The sequence below is a fragment of the Tribolium madens genome, unplaced genomic scaffold (genome assembly GCF_015345945.1).
Source record: "Tribolium madens isolate multiple individuals breed KSU strain unplaced genomic scaffold, Tmad_KSU_1.1 Scaffold_96;HRSCAF=242;Tcas5.2_LG5, whole genome shotgun sequence".
NCBI lineage: Eukaryota > Metazoa > Arthropoda > Insecta > Coleoptera > Tenebrionidae > Tribolium > Tribolium madens.
In genome coordinates this window covers 16,436,858-16,454,070 of record NW_025401068.1, presented here as the reverse complement: position 1 = coordinate 16,454,070, position 17,213 = coordinate 16,436,858, and the positions used below count along the sequence as shown (strand labels likewise).

At 34.0% G+C, this 17,213-nt stretch overlaps 4 protein-coding genes across 4 annotated transcripts in view; 3 read left to right on the top strand and 1 right to left on the bottom strand.

Annotated features, from left to right (window-relative positions):
* LOC123012378 (mitoguardin) overlaps positions 1–8,040 on the top strand; it is a 46,295-nt gene extending 38,255 nt beyond the window's left edge. The window contains exons 4-5 of the mRNA XM_044410247.1: positions 4,776–5,065; positions 6,943–8,040. Of these exons, the coding sequence (XP_044266182.1) occupies positions 4,776–5,065; positions 6,943–7,773 (1,121 nt within the window). The 3' untranslated portion in view covers positions 7,774–8,040. The remainder of the gene's footprint in view (positions 1–4,775; positions 5,066–6,942) is intronic.
* Positions 8,041–8,167: 127 nt separating this feature from the next.
* Positions 8,168–10,316, top strand: LOC123012541 (general transcription factor 3C polypeptide 5). Its single transcript, XM_044410546.1, has 5 exons — positions 8,168–8,494; positions 8,541–8,742; positions 8,793–8,913; positions 8,962–9,277; positions 9,324–10,316. Exons 1-5 carry the CDS (start codon positions 8,234–8,236, stop codon positions 10,260–10,262), a joined length of 1,839 nt encoding a protein of 612 aa, XP_044266481.1. The 5' UTR covers positions 8,168–8,233; the 3' UTR covers positions 10,263–10,316.
* On the bottom strand, positions 10,270–13,291 carry LOC123012542 (transcription initiation factor IIB). Its single transcript, XM_044410547.1, has 5 exons — positions 13,169–13,291; positions 12,989–13,099; positions 12,801–12,934; positions 12,226–12,749; positions 10,270–10,591 (listed from the first exon to the last, which is right to left on the bottom strand). The coding sequence occupies exons 1-5, from the start codon at positions 13,183–13,185 to the stop codon at positions 10,430–10,432; spliced, it is 948 nt and encodes a 315-aa protein (XP_044266482.1). The 5' UTR covers positions 13,186–13,291; the 3' UTR covers positions 10,270–10,429.
* Positions 13,292–13,460: 169 nt separating this feature from the next.
* Positions 13,461–16,740, top strand: LOC123012818. The gene is made up of 2 exons (XM_044410970.1): positions 13,461–13,505; positions 13,556–16,740. The coding sequence occupies exons 1-2, from the start codon at positions 13,494–13,496 to the stop codon at positions 16,670–16,672; spliced, it is 3,129 nt and encodes a 1,042-aa protein (XP_044266905.1). The 5' UTR covers positions 13,461–13,493; the 3' UTR covers positions 16,673–16,740.
* Positions 16,741–17,213: the final 473 nt, after the last annotated feature.

Here is a 17,213-nt window from a genome sequence, read left to right as displayed (position 1 = left end):
TCTCATTGGAAAAAATTACATGGAGAATATATACAGGTCAAATGGTTAATGAACCTGCGTCTATCAGTTTTTCTTTGTGCTTCAATAACTTTAAAGATTAACCTTGTAATTATCTACTTTTTTTTTGTTTTTATTGATCGCTTTTTGCTCTCTGCGTCGTCCATGCAGCTGGAGGATCCTTCTGAATTCCACCCTGATTCGAATGACATCCCCTCCACCCTGCAACTATTCAAAATTAATACAGCCGGGGAGCCAAACACCAGCTGGGACATCACCTCGAATCATTTTTATTACCCTAGGTGAAATACACCATTAAACAACAACTCTATTATAGAGCTCTAGAAAAATTACGTAAGTCTGAAGGTAAACATAAATGTGCTAAACGAAACGTCATGTCTTGTTGTTGACCTAAACGAAAGAACGAAAGGTTGTCTGGGAATGATGCAGTTTTAAAATTAGAAAACAAGTGTCTTGTTACGGTATCTTATTATTTTTCTTGAATATCTTGCGTAGCATATTTTGTGTCGTCTTACAACACAACTTCTTTTAATGGGTTAAGTTTACCCGTTGTTATTGCCCAAGTCTATGTCACACAGTTGGGGCTAAATTTTTTCATTTCGTTGAGTCACCAAAAATCCAACTTACATAACTATACTCGTAGATACAACATCATGAAAAACAATGATGTTTTAGTAAATATAAGGTTGGTGACCTGAATTATTATGCAAACACAAACATTGCTTTTCAACGATTACTTCAGGTACAAGGTGCAGCTAATGTCACACCGTAAATGGCAATAAACAAACACTTTGAGAAAATTGTTATTTATGAGCGAATACAATGCTAGATCATGATTAGTCACTTGCCTACCAAGCGGTTTCAATTGGGGCCAGATCTGGTCGGAACTGGGGCCGATAGCTGAAGAATCCGTTTTTGGAGTTGAAATGTCAAAACGAGATATGAAATATAAACAGAATTTGTTCATATTAAGAACGTGACTCACAATGACCGGAGTTCGAGAATCCTTCCAAGTTTCAAGTGACGTCACCGGATACATCACAGATCGTACAATGAAATCATTTCTATTAGTTTGTAGTAGTGGCTACGATATGAATAATATTAGATTACATCGAATTAGATTTATTAAATCATTGACAATTGTCTGCATCAAATAGTAAAGTTGAATAACTGGAGTCAATCCTATAAACACTTTTTTGCCTATGGGTGGCGTATTGATTTTTATTCGTACACTTAGGGCCGTGATTTGGACGATTTCAATAATGTATGCATGCAGATCTATCCACTTTGAAAGTCATCACTCGATCCCTCTTTGTTTAAAAAATTCAATTTTGGGGCGAATATGGAGAGGACAATGCCTATGAATATTTTATTTTTTATCGTTCATCGGATTTTTTCATTTGAGTGGAAAATGCGAACAAAGTTTTTATTGTCTTCTGTTGACATGTTTAAAGATTGAAAAAAATGGGAAAATTGAGATTAAGATATAATATGAAAGTTCCTGAATAATAAATCTTACAGGCTGTTTGGTGTCCAAGGTTTTGTCTTATTAATATATTTATTTACTTCAGCGTTGATTTATTAAAGGCATTCTTCGGAAGGCTTATCATTACAATAATTAAGGAAATTCTACTAATTCAGGAGCAACGTTTCTAATAATATTTTATATTCTTTTATAAATTCTTAAATAATAAACAGTTTTCTTGCACAATTGTCTAATTTTTATTTCTTTTGTTTGCATTATGGATAAAATTTGAGAAACCGATCTTTATCTTGATCTTCTTGTTAACCTTTTCGTTTCAAAACCCTGTGCAAAATATAAACCATTACATCAGCATCAACTTTCGTCAAAACACTTCAAAATAATGAAAACGAAACCAGGGTCAGCAGCTTCTCCATATCTAAGAACCTCAAAAATGCCTCATTTTTCCCTTTTATGGAATTTCACACGTTTGATTATGTTTTTGTTTTTATGATTTATCTTAACATGAAAATTTGTATCTGATCTCTTAACCTTTGCTCCAAATACAAACTAAATTAATTTAAAAATTTGTGACCTCTTCTTGTTGATACAGTTTGACCTTAAAAGTATGCTGAATATCTTATCTTAGAAGCTAGAATTTGGCTAATTGAAAGTCGACATCACGATGGAAAGTTCTCGTTTCGTATTCACAGTCCGTTTGATCCCAACATGTGTCCAGTAATAATGATGATGCGTATGGAGTAATGCATATAAATTTGTAGTGCCGTTGTTATTAGGAAGAGGGCAATTGCATAGTACAAATCATGTAATAGTGATGCCTCATGATGGAATCATAAGTAGCTGCTACTTAGCCAAATCGCTAGCGGAACTTTTAAACGCTTCAACATGAGAAATAGCACTTGATTGCATATTGTTCTTTATTTTCATTGATAAAACGGCATTTTTTTCAAGATCATGATTGTTTATGTTTTTTAGATATAAGCTTTTAAGGTCAGTTATTCCCACGTTTCACGGAATTGTACGTTCAAATGTTGTCAACTCTTTTAATAAATTCCGTGATGCTGTGATTGTGATTTATGACGTTGATTGCTTTCGAAATTTATTATTTATTTTATGTTATGATTATAAAGAAATTTGTACTATTTTATAGTACTTTATTACGAAATTGGGTGACAAAATCATGCTAATGTAAAGGCCAAAATTTTAATTTCCAAATATCAATTATTATATTTTGCAATGTTTTTACTTCTGTTGATTTGCTTCAGATTTTTAACAAAATTGAATTTTTCGGTCGAAAACCGTTTTTGTTTTTTTTTTTAAGATAAAGCAACCTGAGTGGTTTAATTGATTTGAATTTTAGTAAAGAGTAAATAGAAAATATGTTATTTCAGTTATACTCGTATTCAACTTTCTGTTCTTTAGTATTTTGTCGCGATAAATGCCTTTTACTAATTTTTATTACAAAAACGATATTGAATTTGCGCATTATTGTATGCAAATAATATTTATTGTTTTGCCTTCGAAGTGATTTCAGACATTATAATTATTATTACATTGCAGTCTATCCACTTATAAACATTATCATTAGTATGCAAAGTTCATAGTAATTATTTGATTTTTCTAACTTCAATAGCCCAGCCGGCGTCAGTGATATCTGCTACATACATAAACACATTTTTGTGCAATAATAATTTATCGTTTTATCACTTTTATTATAAAAAATAATATAAAAATGATTATTGTCATTACGCACTGTTCAAAAGAAATACAAAATTCATTTCCTGTTACCACAAAATTTCAGACCCTTGTTTCATAATTCAGGAAGGGATTTTCATAAACAGGATGATAAGGGATTCTAGCCATACGCTTGAATCTTGATTAAAATCATTATACTTGCTTCCCATGATCGATTTTTTTGGATGCTTTACGATGTAATGGAGACATTTCAAGTGTGTTAACGTTTTAGACCTCCTAGGATGTTAGTGGAGTCTCAAGTCTCTTTATGAAGGGAAACTGACATGAGTTTTCTGCTTTCATATCACACTTCTCAGTTTTACTACAAAGAAAGTAAATATTGCTGTTAAAATTATTGCACATTTTATTTTTTCGAAAAATTAAATCAGATTAACAGCTTTATGAAGGCATGTTCAAATAGACTGTATTAAAAGTCAAATATTAGTTTTAGCGGTTGATGATCTTTATTGAAGGTGTTTGTACTTTTGAGCCGTAAATATGAGAGACGGTAATTTTGGTGTATTTTATCGACTTATTTTTTATATATTATATTGATTTTTTGTCAGCGTTTCAGGGTCAAGCCTGTACCTAAATTTACGATTTAAATAATAATCAGAAAATTATGTATTTTAATAGCTACTTCGTATATAGCTTAATGAGAACATTACAAACCATTAAGTGACCTAAAAATTATCATTCCTTTTAAACTGTTCACATTTTGCCGACATTTTATTAAAGCAGTACTTTATATTATGAAGAATTGTTCCCATTCTTGCTCTAATGAAACAAAAATACTCGTATTTTGCTGAAAAATCATAAACGGGCTAACGTTTTTACAACATTAAAATACGCCTTTTTTAATTATTATGAATTTGTGTAATTTATTTAAATAACAATACACAAAATTGTCTTCAACAACTAACAAAATGGTATAAAACAAATTTGCAGCACAGTTTTGCAGTTTTTTCCGGTCTAGTCACTGCTAATGAAGCATTGCAAACATCGACCACAAATAACGGTAAATAACGATTCTAAAATAACAATTGTAGGATTGACAACCGTAATAATAATATTTAATCGTTTTTATAGCACTATACGAAGAAAATGTGGATTAAAGCGAAGGGCTTTAAATGCTCCGGAAATGTCATTTTTGACTATTTGCAGCGATTTATTTTATTGATATTTGAGTGTTTACCCGACATTGACTAAGTGGCGAATAGAACATTCTCACCTAGTGTCTATTTTAAACCAAAACGCATAATCGCTGCAATCAAATTGACAATCAGGTGCTAAATATAGTCAGTAGTAAATTGCAGGACTGTGTTATTTCATACAAAAAATCCCGACCTACTACCATTTAATGGCCACTTAAGGCAACCGCATATTTTAACCATTACGGGCGGCTCCTGCATTGTATACTATACTCCATATATATAAACAGTAATTGGGTGTCTTTTTTTCCTTTCTCTATGACACGGAGATATGACTATTGCCATTCTCATTCTATTGTTTTTTAATAAGCAAAGCAATTTTTTTCCAGCAATGGAGGCTTTAGAAACATGCATAAACTATTGGGAAGACGCCTTAGCCTTGTATAGATCCAGGGATGGAGGAGGTGCTATGGCGGTTTTGGGTCCTGAAGAAGCGAATTTTTGCAAGGATCTTCAACATTTATTAGACGTTGCTATAGAACTGCAAGATAAAGCAGAAATGTTATTCCTGGACCAAAGGTCGGTGTTGTTTAGGCCTGAAAGTGGGACACACCTTTCGGAAAATGGGATTGACGCGGATTTATCCGGAGGAGAGAGTTTTGCCTCAGCACAGGATGTTGTAAGTATGAAAATAGTACTTTTGTATTAAGAAAAAAATTATAAAAATCAAAAATCGGTTAATAGTCCAGTCAGTAGGGAGTTTTGCCCTACAAAAGGTGGGGTAGTAGTAATTATTTAATATGTTGTTAAGGTCTAGGCCTTGACAAAAAAATCCAAGTTTTCGACCTTGGGGGAGGACCGCTTGAGCTGCCATCTTGGATGAAAGGTACGAAAAATCGATTTTTCCAAAATAACTCCGCAGCGGTTGATTCTACGGCAAAAGTGTTCAGATAGAAAAAGAAGATAAAATTTCTCACATTTTTTGTATCAACATTTTTTTTTCTAATGTGTAACGAGTTACAGCGGCCGAAATATGAACATTTTTCCCAAAAAATAGTAAAACTCCCCATTGTCGACGATGAATTTTGTAAGAACAAATTACACTTGTTTTTAATGTTTTTTCCACACCGCAATAATTATACAGCGATATCTATTTTAAATTACACTGATTTTTCTTGTTACATATAGGGTTATTCATAAATAAGGCTCAGCTTATATGCATATTTGTTATTAAGAGGTATATCAACAAACTTATCAGTTTTCTATGCATATCTGATGTTTTTTTTTTATGAAAATAGGCCAATTAAAAAATGCATATTTTGGCAATTTCGTTCATATTTTAGGAAATATGGCAAATCACAAATTTCTAATTAAAAATTTCAGTTCAAGTTAAAAATTAGACAGTTTAAGAAAAAAGATCCGATTACAAAATATGTTAAAGAGAAAAATTGTTTAAACTTTTGAGATTACCATACTATTAATATATATATTTTTCTCAAATAAAACGGTTTTTTATTTATTGTTTTACAAAGATATGTTCATGCATTTTATAAATGTACAAAAATATTTATGTTAAAAAAATTATAAACTTTATCTGTTGTCAAAACTTTCTTCCACCGGCCAAGGGGTGGTACGTTTAAACAATTAATTAAAATAAAAAATATCTTGGCATCGCTTCTTTACAACCTTTAAACATTCATCAATTTAATTAAAAAAAAACGAGTAGTTTATTAAAAAAAATTCTTTAATACTTGTAAGTCAAACATTTTTTTAACAAAAAGTGTTAAATTTACAAAAAAAAAAATAATTACACAGCAACAATTCTTTTAATAAGCTAAATGTGGTAGATTTCCATTAAAAAAATTGTTAGTGTAAGAAAAAACAATTAATTGATATTCAATTTTTTTTGGAATAGGAATTCTATAGCCATTGTACACCTACAATTTTTTTTGCCTAAAAAATTGATAGTTTCGCCAGAAAATAATAAGCGTTTCCAGACTTCTGGACTACTCTGTATTTTGGTCAAATGGTTCCGAAGTTATTACAAAAAAAATCCATACCCACGTTCCGAGGGCTGTAAAGTTCTTATCAGTAGAGATAGGACAGGAGTTATTATTTAATTAACATCATTTTATAGGTCATTTTTGAGGTTCAAATATTGCTTCATATTTATGAATAACCCTATATGTAACAAGAAAAATCACTGTAATTTGAAATAGATATCGCTGTATAAAAACATTAAAAACAAGTGTAATTTGTTCTTACGAAAATGGGGGAGTTTTCTATTTTTCTGGGAAAAATGTTCATCTTTCCGCCGCTGTAACTCGTTACACATTAGACTTACAAAAAAATGTTTATACAGAAAATGTGCGGAATTTTGCCGTAGAATCAACCGCTGCGGAGTTATTTTTTGGATTTTTTGTTAAAGCTTAGATCTTAACAACATATTAAAAAATTACTACCACCTCACCTTTTGTAGGACAAAGGCCTTTTTTGGCCCCTACTGACTGGACTATGTGTGCAAATTGCAAAAAAAAGTTGTTCATATTATTCCAGGTGGCCGATTTGAGGGAATTCGAGGAGTTTTCTGACTACTTCCCCGACTTGGAACAATTCCCCTTGTACCAAGCGGCGCTGCGCCACCTTGAAAACGGGGGCATCCCCTGTAGGACCCTCCGCACCGAGCTGGTGAAATGCGGCTCCGACGGCGAATACCTGGCAAAATTGCACTGTCTTCGTCTCGCTTTCCAATACATCTTGCGTGACAGATTGAATTACGTTTGGTTCGCCGACGCCGGTCGCCAAATCCTCGCCGATCTCCTCCTCTACGCCGACCGAGACCCCAAAGACTTCCTCATCGGCTACGAAGAGATGCTCAAGTACATCCAAGATCCGAACAACTGGCGCGAACTGGAAGAAGAGCTAAGCATGAAAGGGGTGAAAGCTTTGACGTTCTACGACGTGGTTATGGACTACATCCTCATGGACGCTTTCGAGGACTTGGACTCGCCGCCGTCGTCGGTGACGGCGGTGGTGCAGAATCGGTGGTTGTCGAATGGTTTCAAGGAGACGGCGTTGACCACTGCCGTGTGGTCGGTGCTGAAGGCCAAAAGGAGGATGTTGAAGTTTCCGACAGGGTTTATGGCGCACTTTTATTCGATTTCTGAGCAGCTTTCGCCGCTTTTAGCATGGGGTTTTTTGGGGCCCGACGAACTACTCAGGGATACTTGTGTTTATTTCAAGGACCAAGTTATGGGCTTTCTTGTCGATATCTTTAATTTTCAAACGTGTAGGTATACGAACGTGGAGGAATTAGCAACAGATGTTATACAAAATCTCAAAGTTAGAATTGAAAATATTAGTCAGAGATTAAGTGCCCAGTCATAGTTTTTATATCTGAACGAGTTTTAGAATTATACTCGAACAAATCGGTTTCTCAAACCACAGAATGATGTGCAGTAGACTTGAGTCCAGTTATGTAAGTTTAAAGAGAGAACATTAGGTGTACATTCCTAACAATGTAATTTGGAGTTTAGCTATTGTAACTGAAAATCCTGAAATACTGTTACACGTTAGACGTTAATTAAGAACATTTTCATGTCCAAACTATATTCTTGAAACTATTCCTTTCGTGAATAAATGGAGAAATATATAAACTTATTTGCGTTTTCATATTCGTGAACTTATTAGTTATTAGAAGATTTTAACAATAATTTATAAAGCAAAGGTACTGTAAAAATGTAGATTTCTTTTTTACCGACTGAGGACTGAAATTGTCAATTTGTCAATCAAAATATAACCTTTAAAAAGTGGGTTTTTTGTATGCAAATAATTAAAAGGTGTTACAATGGACACTGAAACAGTAAACATTTCGAAACCATTTGAAATAGAGTCACAGCTCGACCTTAAAAAGGATGACAGAAACACTGTTAATCCCAATGTCAAGTCTCAGAAACAATCAGAAAATGAGAGTTTATGTCAAAATACTCTTGATCCTAACTGTATTTTACAAATTAATAAGCGCTTGATACGAGTTGAGTATCCCGGTGAAGTGAAAAATGTTAATAAAGCATTGGAGACTTTGGGAGGAATTGAACAAATTGAATCAGTATTGACTTGTTTTTTTCTTTTTCGTTTTGTAAGTCTGTTTTTAGAGTGTGGCTGAACATGGACGCAAACTAGAATTACACTTTCATCCGGCAAATAAATATAATAAAGGTTGCTTTGCTGATAAAGATTTTAAACCAGGAATTTTAATTAAAGTGAAAAAGAAGTTTCTACAGCCTGAAGCAACGTCAAATGATGATATCAGTTATAATGTTGAAGGAGTTTCTGTGATAAATTTTAGTTTTAACAGTACATAATTAATTGCCTCTTGTGTGCAGAATTTTAAAGTATGCTTTTAGGGCTTTGTGACTTCCAATATTTACCATTAGTGGCCAAAGAACCCGAAACCAAGTTGTCTAAAACAGAATACATTTATGAGAAAATTATTCCCCATAAACTGCCAAACCCTGAATGGCTGGAGTACATTGTTCTCCATTTAGTTTTATTTTTTAAACGTTCGTTTTTTAGGAATGAAGAGGCGCGAAATATGGAACAGTTTTTACTACCAGTCCACTTCTCACTTTACGACAGTTCGCAAAAAAAATTAAACGTCGACAGTGAGAAAACTGATCCTAAACTAAAACTTAGGAGTGTGCAAACTGCCCAATCTAGAGTCAGTCTAAAACAGCAAAAAAATGTTTGTAGAATATTTGGAAAAAATAGACAACAAACGTCCATTTTTGTTAGTTTTCAAGATAAGGAAATACCAACTGAACCTTTAGAAAGTGCTTTAAAACTTTTGAAGCACAGAAATTTGGAGGAGAGAATTGAAAGGGTTAAGCAAGTAAGTCGCCTCAGGACTTTTTTGTCTTAATAAAAATAAAAATTAGTTGTTTGAGGAGAGACCCATCTGGACAAAAGCCGCCATTCGTTACAACACAGGTCTCTCAGACGAACATTCCAAAATAATTCTCCCAGTCGTTTCTTATTATTTCACTAACGGTCCTTGGCGAATTTCTTGGGTAAAATTCGGCTATGACCCCCGAAAAGACCCAAAAGCTCGAATATACCAAACCCTAGATTACAGAATACGAACGGCAGAAAGCACCAAACTAAAAGTGTCAGCTAAGAGGAGTTACGCTGGAAAAACTTCCTCCTTCTTGGGCACCACAAACGTGAAGAAAATGTCCCTGAAACACGACATGTCCGCAAAGCCCAAAATGGAGTTAGATGAGAGATACTACGTTTTAAGACCGCTGACAATCCCACCAGCGAGACAAATGTTCTACCAGCTGTGCGACTTAATCCTCCCACAAATACAAGAGAAGATATCGAGGTTGCCCAAGTCTTCAGGGACTTTCTGCGACCCGAAAAACGGTTGGCTGCCTGATAATTTCATCACTGATTGTCGCAAAATCGTCAATGATCACGTCTTGGAAGCCGTCCAGAGAGAACTGCTTGAAGACAAAAAAGTTCTACAGGAAAAAACGTCCAAAGTGAAGGAGCGCAAAAAAGAAAGCGGATCTCATCTCGACTATTACAATCAAATGTTGAGCAATATTAAAAAGGGGATTTACAAAAATGTGGGCCTTCAACCGGCTTACGTCCCCAGAGACTTCGATCCTGGCCCATCAGACGAACTCATCAATTTGTCCAGTGACGAAGAAAACGAATTAACAGTCGGCGAAATAATTCAGAGTTCGATTCCAGAAAAAGTCGACGAAGGCGAAGATGAAAATTCCGACGTCAGCGAATCTTCTGAGGAGGCGGAAATAGACATGGAAGCAGTGCAGGAAATCAACGAAATGATTTCTCAGTTCAAAACATAACACAAAATTTCGACTCATTCAATATAATTCTTCTTATAAAAGATCGTACCTAAATGTGTTTTGTATAAAATTTTACTTAACTCGACCTAGTGCTTAAGATCTATAAATAAAATTTACATCAATTTTTGTAATAAAAGACAAACAAAACGTATTAAAAAGCACCGATTTTACATTTGTGGTAATTGATCGATCGGTGTTGCAAATTTGAAATCTTCCGGAAATAGTTTGATAGCGTGGGGATACATCAGTTTGTACGATTGGCGAATGGTGACGTCGGCCACTCCTGCGATGTCGCCGATTTCTTTCTGACTCCGTTTGTCTTCCGATGCCTAAAAAATACAAATTATTTCATAATAAAAAAATTGTATATTAGCCCAGTAAAATTAGACAAATCGGTGGAAAAAAATCCTAGAGAGGTGGATTTTTTTTAAACGCTTTCTCTACACTTGGGTATACATATATCAAAAGTCCCCGAAGGTTGGAGGGGGTTAAAGGTGTCTTTTTTGGTCTTTTGCTTATATCTCGGAAATTATCACTCGTATAGGTTTTTATCTCTTATCAGAATTAAAGCTTACAAAATTTCCTACAAAAATGGTCCTTTGCATTTTTGTTGTAGGACTAACCGTAAGCGAGTTATAGGGCAGAAAAAAATATCATTTAAAAAAATTGCTTTATCTGCATTTAAAACAGAATTAGTCTTGTAATTAAAAAAAACTGACAGTAATTTGAATTTACTGGGTCCAATACTTCATTAAAGAAAAAATGGTCCTATTCATTTTTGTCGTAGGACTAACCGTAGGCTTCAAAAGTTTGGAGTCTACATAAAATTGCATTAAAAATCCTTTGAAACACATTTCATTATGATATGGTAAGTATTTATATGTGTAGAGCGTTCCTCAACTAAGCTGGTCTGCCTGAAAGGTGTAAACATTTAAACGGAGATATAAATAAAAATTTTGGATGAAAGAGAGAATCAATCTGTAAGGAGGTTAAATGGGGTGTAAATGTTTAAACAAAGATATAAACATAAAATTCTTTAGAGGTGTAAAGAGGCACTAAAATCAGATTTTTCGAAAATTAGTTTTTAAGGGAATAAAACGGTGTACACATTTAAAGGGATATAAACACATTAAATTTAGAAAATATGATCCTTAGAGAGTGTAGAAGTGCACTTTTCAAATTTTAATGACATAAAGTAGAGTTTAAACGCTTAAAAACAAAATTAGAAACATGAAATTTCGAATTTTGAGAGTGCAGAAGTGCACTGTGACGACACTTTATGAAAATCAACATTTAATATTTATCCATAAACATACCCCATGCGAAGAACGAGACTCCTATAACTGAATCCTATACATAACATAGGTAATTATCTAGTTTTATAGAGACCTAAGCCAATGGAATAACAAATAAATCATCTATTTATTAATATTGTACTGAACAAGACTGTAAATCGGTTTTCAATGTTTAAGTTGAAGACGAAAATGCAGCATATAAGAACGATTCGGAAGACTTTATAGACTCTCTAATGAAGTGTTGCACCCAATAAATTCAATTTGCTTTCAGTTTTTTTTTAAATCACAAGATTAATTCTGTTTTAAATGCGGATAAAGCACATTTTTTAAATGATATTTTTTGTCAGCCCTATAACTCGCGTACAGTTAGTCCTACAACAAAAATGCAAATGACCATTTTTGTAGGAAATTTTGTTGGCTTTAATTTTAATAAGCAGGCAAAAACCGTTAGGAGTAATAGTTTCCGAGATATAAACAAAAAAAGACACCTTTAGCCCTCTCCCCCTCCTCGAGCTCACCTCCCACCATCGGGGACTTTTGATATATGTCTACCCAAGAATAAAGAAAGCGTTTAAAAAAATTCGAACTTTCTAGGATTTTTTTCCACCGATCGCCCTATATTTTTGTCTAATTTGATTGGGCTATACTATTTTGACATGGATTGTTACCTGTGACGCCATATAAATAGCAGCTGCAGCGACAGAAATCGGCGACCTCCCAGGAACAATATCCAACTCGACTGCCTTCCTCGCGATATGCGTAGCTGCCCTTTGCACCATATTTGGCAATCCGAGGTTTGAGCAAAACCGCGACATGAAATCACCAGTGGTAATGAGATCAACTGAAGTTTCAAGTGCTTTCAAAATCAACTTGAAACATCTTCCAATCTCTCTTTTGCTGATTTTACTAACAGCGCATATTTCTTTGAATGTTCTGGGGACGCCTTCTTGCCGACACGCTATATAAAGACAAGCTGACGCTATAGCATCGTTCGAGCGTCCTTTCAAGTTACGTCCGTCGTGCACTTGCTTGAACAAGTTGTTAGCACGATCAACTATAGTCCTTGGGAGATTAATACGATCGGCCATTCCGTTAATTTCACGAAATGCGTTGATCAAAGCACGATCTGAACTGCTCATTGTTTTACGGTTTTGGTAGCGCGCCACACCGAAACTATCAAATGAGGCGTCTCCTGGAAAAAACAATATAAAACACAAATTTGGTTAAATAACAGAACGCAAACCTCGACCAGGACCTATCATTGTGGTCAGGTCTGAGCCGTTTAAAAGGGGGTTCTCAGGCCCACCAACACGGGAAGGATCCACCCCAGATTTCTCGTTACTGAAGGTTCTCCATTCAGAACCAACATCAATTACTCTAAATAAAGGAAATAAATAACCTTGCAATGGGTTTCATTGATTTCAATGTTACCTGTCACCTACTACTAAACCACATTCAGAACAAATCTGATCACCAGCTCTGTAGTCTTCAATAAGGGGGGCATCTGGATGAGAATTACAACAAACCTTGTTCGTGTCATACCTAAAATAACGTTCGAGGTTAAGATCTGACTGAATATGAAATTACAACAAGTTATTTAAGTTCATATACCTTGAACTACTCGCCATCTTGCACTGTTTTGCACTATTTTTTCACTATTTATTGTTATTATGAAAATTTTCAAGTTTTGACAAGTGATGATTATTGACACTGTGCCGATAAAGCAGATTACTGTTTTATCTGTGGTTTTAACTCTGATACAGTAGCGCCCTTGAGAGTACTAATTGACATGACAGTTTCCTACTTAGATTTTTTTCAGCGGTCAATTTGAAATAAATTTAATTTTCATTTCTAATCTCATTTTATCTGTTATCACACAGATATGATATAGAGATTTCACAATATCAGGAATTTGTGAGACGTGCTGAAGCGTTAAATGACGAGTCAGGTAAGATAATTTTACAAGATTAACATTTAAAACAAAATGAACTCTTTTAGAAGTTCCAATTTCGAGCTGGGTGTCTCGATTACGGCACCAGTTACGAGTTTTTAGTAGCAGCTTATTATGGAATTCACCTCAGTCTTAGTAAAGACATTGCGGACTTTAAAATATCTACAAATAATAATGATTTGGATAAATTTGATGATGTGGTTGTTGAAATTAAATACGAGGACGGCGATGAACATTTGTATGCTTTGCAATTGAAACATTGCGGTGCTAAAGAAGATAATATATCTCTTCATTCGTTTGAAGCAGAAAAGGGGAATTTCGGATTGAGGAAATATAGCAACAGTTTTAAAGAAATCGAAGAGGCTTTCAAAAATAACCCTTCTGGCATACCTTTTGAAAAATTTCATTTTATCTTGTACACCAATCAAATTTTACCAAAATTCAAAAACAAGAATCAAGAAGTGGATGAGGTGAAACTAACCAATGCCACAATTTATAGGCATGATAAATGTGTTGCTAGAAATGTATTAGATTTGAGTGAGGACGAAAAATTTTTTATTTTTAAATTTGCTGACACCACAGACACAATTGATGCAAATTTTTTGGACCGATTTTATCTCTACACCAAGCAAAAAAATGCCCAAGAGATGAAATGTCTCATCAGTAAAACGATATTTGCCATTACTAGAAACAGCGATGTGGACGTTGTCACAAATTACAACAACTTTTTCAAGTGTTGGTGGAGAGGAGATTTCGGAAATTATAAATTGACCAAAAGGGACATCATGTTGAAACTATCTGAATACATCCTCACTCCTCACATTCCCGAGCCTGACTTGAAATCACTTTCAAAAGAAAGCCATTTGCTGGGTCAAGTTTTACAAGTGTTTGATGTGGTCATCCTTGATGTTGCTACCAAGGACAAAATTTGGGCGACTATTCTGCCAAAACACTTCGGAAAATTACTAGGAAAATCATGGACACAGCCAATCACTGGTGAAGATTTTTTTTCTGAAGATGTCAAAATCCCAATTTCGGCGCAAGGAGAAGATTTTATAGAACAAAGTTTGAAAAAAATTTACACGATTTTGTGGCACATGGACAAGATTCCTTTGGTTGTTAAAGTGAGTGACAAGTACAGAGCGGGAATATACGCAGCGATAAAACTGTTGGGGATTTACCAAGAAAAGAAATTTATTTTGATAGATGAAACTTTTGCAAAGGAGGAGTTTAGTGAAGATTTGAAAATTGTACACACTTTAGGTGATTTGAGAAGTTGTGAAGAAACCTATGCGAAGATTTGCAACCAAATGAGGGTCTCTCTTCAAGGACGTCTTTTTATAAAGATTGAACACCTTGGAAATATGGACGAATTTCTTTTTACCAAAATGATTCAAATGGAGGACACTGATTTTTTGATTGGAGAAAACTGTGCTAAAAACTTACCCAAGTGTTATGTGAGTCGACGAGTGCCAAAACTCCTCCTTACCCCATCTGTTATTGACAACCTTGAAACCGATTTATTAATAATTAGTGGTCTAGGACACAAAAAATACTTTTTTAAGGAAGGTTCTTATGCCAAATTTGTGCTCACATCTGAATCATGTTCAAAGCAACAATTTCAGTTAGTTTGTCAACTCAACAAGAACAAGAATTGTCATCATTTACGACTGACTTATGATGGAAAAATCGAATGGATGGAGTCACAAGGAAGCATTCAACGCCTTAAACCGTATTTAAAAAACATTGAAGAGTATGAAGATAGTGACTACATCAAGGATTTTGAAATTTTGAGCTACTTTACAAACACGATTACCATTATTTGTGCCGATCCTGGCATGGGAAAAACCGTTATGTTACACTTTTTGAACTACAAGTGTTCAGAAAATTGCTGGATCCTTAGAATTAACCTCAACGAACATGTGAAATTTTTTCAAGAAGAGCACAGTTTGGAGGAGACGTTGCAATATTTTGTTGAAAATGAAAGTAAGGACGAATTTGTTAAAAACATTGTTTGTGCGTTTTTATGCGAGAAAAATGCAACTTTCATGTGGGACGGATTTGATGAAATGTCCTCTTCTTGTGTTCCTTTTGTAATCACTGTAATAAAAAAGTTAGCTACTGAAGGTTATCGTCAATGGATTGTGTCAAGAAGCAATACCAGAAGTTTTCTTGAAAATACGTTTAATGTGCTCTCTTTGACTATAACTCATTTTAATGAAAAAGAACAAAAGGAATACATTTACAATAATTTAAAAATCAATTTCGATAATGAGAAAATACAAGAAATGACTTCAATTCTGGATGAAAACATGAAACTGTCTCTACATTCTGGGTATATTAATTATTCAGGAGTCCCTCTTCATGTTCATATGATGATAGAAATTTTTTTGAAAAATCCTCAGAAATATTTGCAAGACGTTAAAATATTTACTCTTGCTGACATCTATCAAGAATTTATAGAAGGGAAATTTCGTTATTTTTTTCAGCGAGCAAGGGCTAACATCGACAATCATCTAATGCAAAAAATTCAACAACAATTTCAAAACACTCGATTACTCCAATACGAAATTGCAGCCCTGAAAGCATCACTTGATGAAGCAACATTTTCAACACTTAATCACGACTGCGGAACGTTTTTAAACGAAATTGAAGAAACTAAAGACAACGTCGGTCTAATTATTGGTTTCAATGACGAAAAGAAACCAGTTTTTGCACACAAAACTTACGAGGAGTTTTTGGTTGCTTCTTGGTTGTCTAAAAGCTATCACAATTATCCACATTTATTTGAAATTACATTCAAAGAAAACTACAAGAATATTAGACTGATGTTTGACATGATTTTGGCTAAAGACAGCCCAGTTCACGTGGCTGTGATTTATAGAAACTTGGCCGTTTTAGAAATGTATCAAGATACAGTTTTGAAGAGTCGAGACCGAGGAGGAAGAAATGCTTTACAAATTGCTTGCTCGTGGGGAAATAAAAACTCTACAATGAAGATTATTGAAGAAGAGGAAGGAAAAGTGGTAGTTTTCGCCGAGGACACAGAAAAAGAAGATGAGAATATTAAAATTGTTGAATTTTTGCTTTCACTCAAAAGTGATCCTTTTGAAAAAGACAAACTGCTTGGTTGGAATGCCATCGACTACTGTCGAAAGACTTAGCCAACAGAAATAACTTGTTGAAACTTTTAAATGATGTTCAATTTTTGAATAAACCAAAAAAATTGTTATTTTTTATTTACTTCAGATTTTCTCATAATTATTTGTGAAAACATTTACGTCACATTGTAAAAATAGAAATGAAGTGACAATGAAATTTCAATTATTTACCTAATTTTAAATGAGAATTAAGTTTATATTGCATCACGAGCGGCGCCTACGGTTTAAATAACAATCTATATTTTATTTCAAACCATGTCATTACTATTTTTACAAATGTACATATTCAAATTGGACTATAAATCTTTTTTATTGTGATGTTAGACAATGAATTAATTACTGAAGCAAAACTGTGGTTTTCATAGAATGGTTTGATATTCGACTTAAATTATTTTGTTATTGACGAGTTAAAGAGATGATCAGTTGGTTTTACTTTTGATGGATGGGAATATAATACTCTTGTGACGCTTCCTTACTAATTTATTTTATTAGTCATAATAAAGCTATGCTCCGCATATTTCTCTGAAAGTTTTTTTGATGAAAT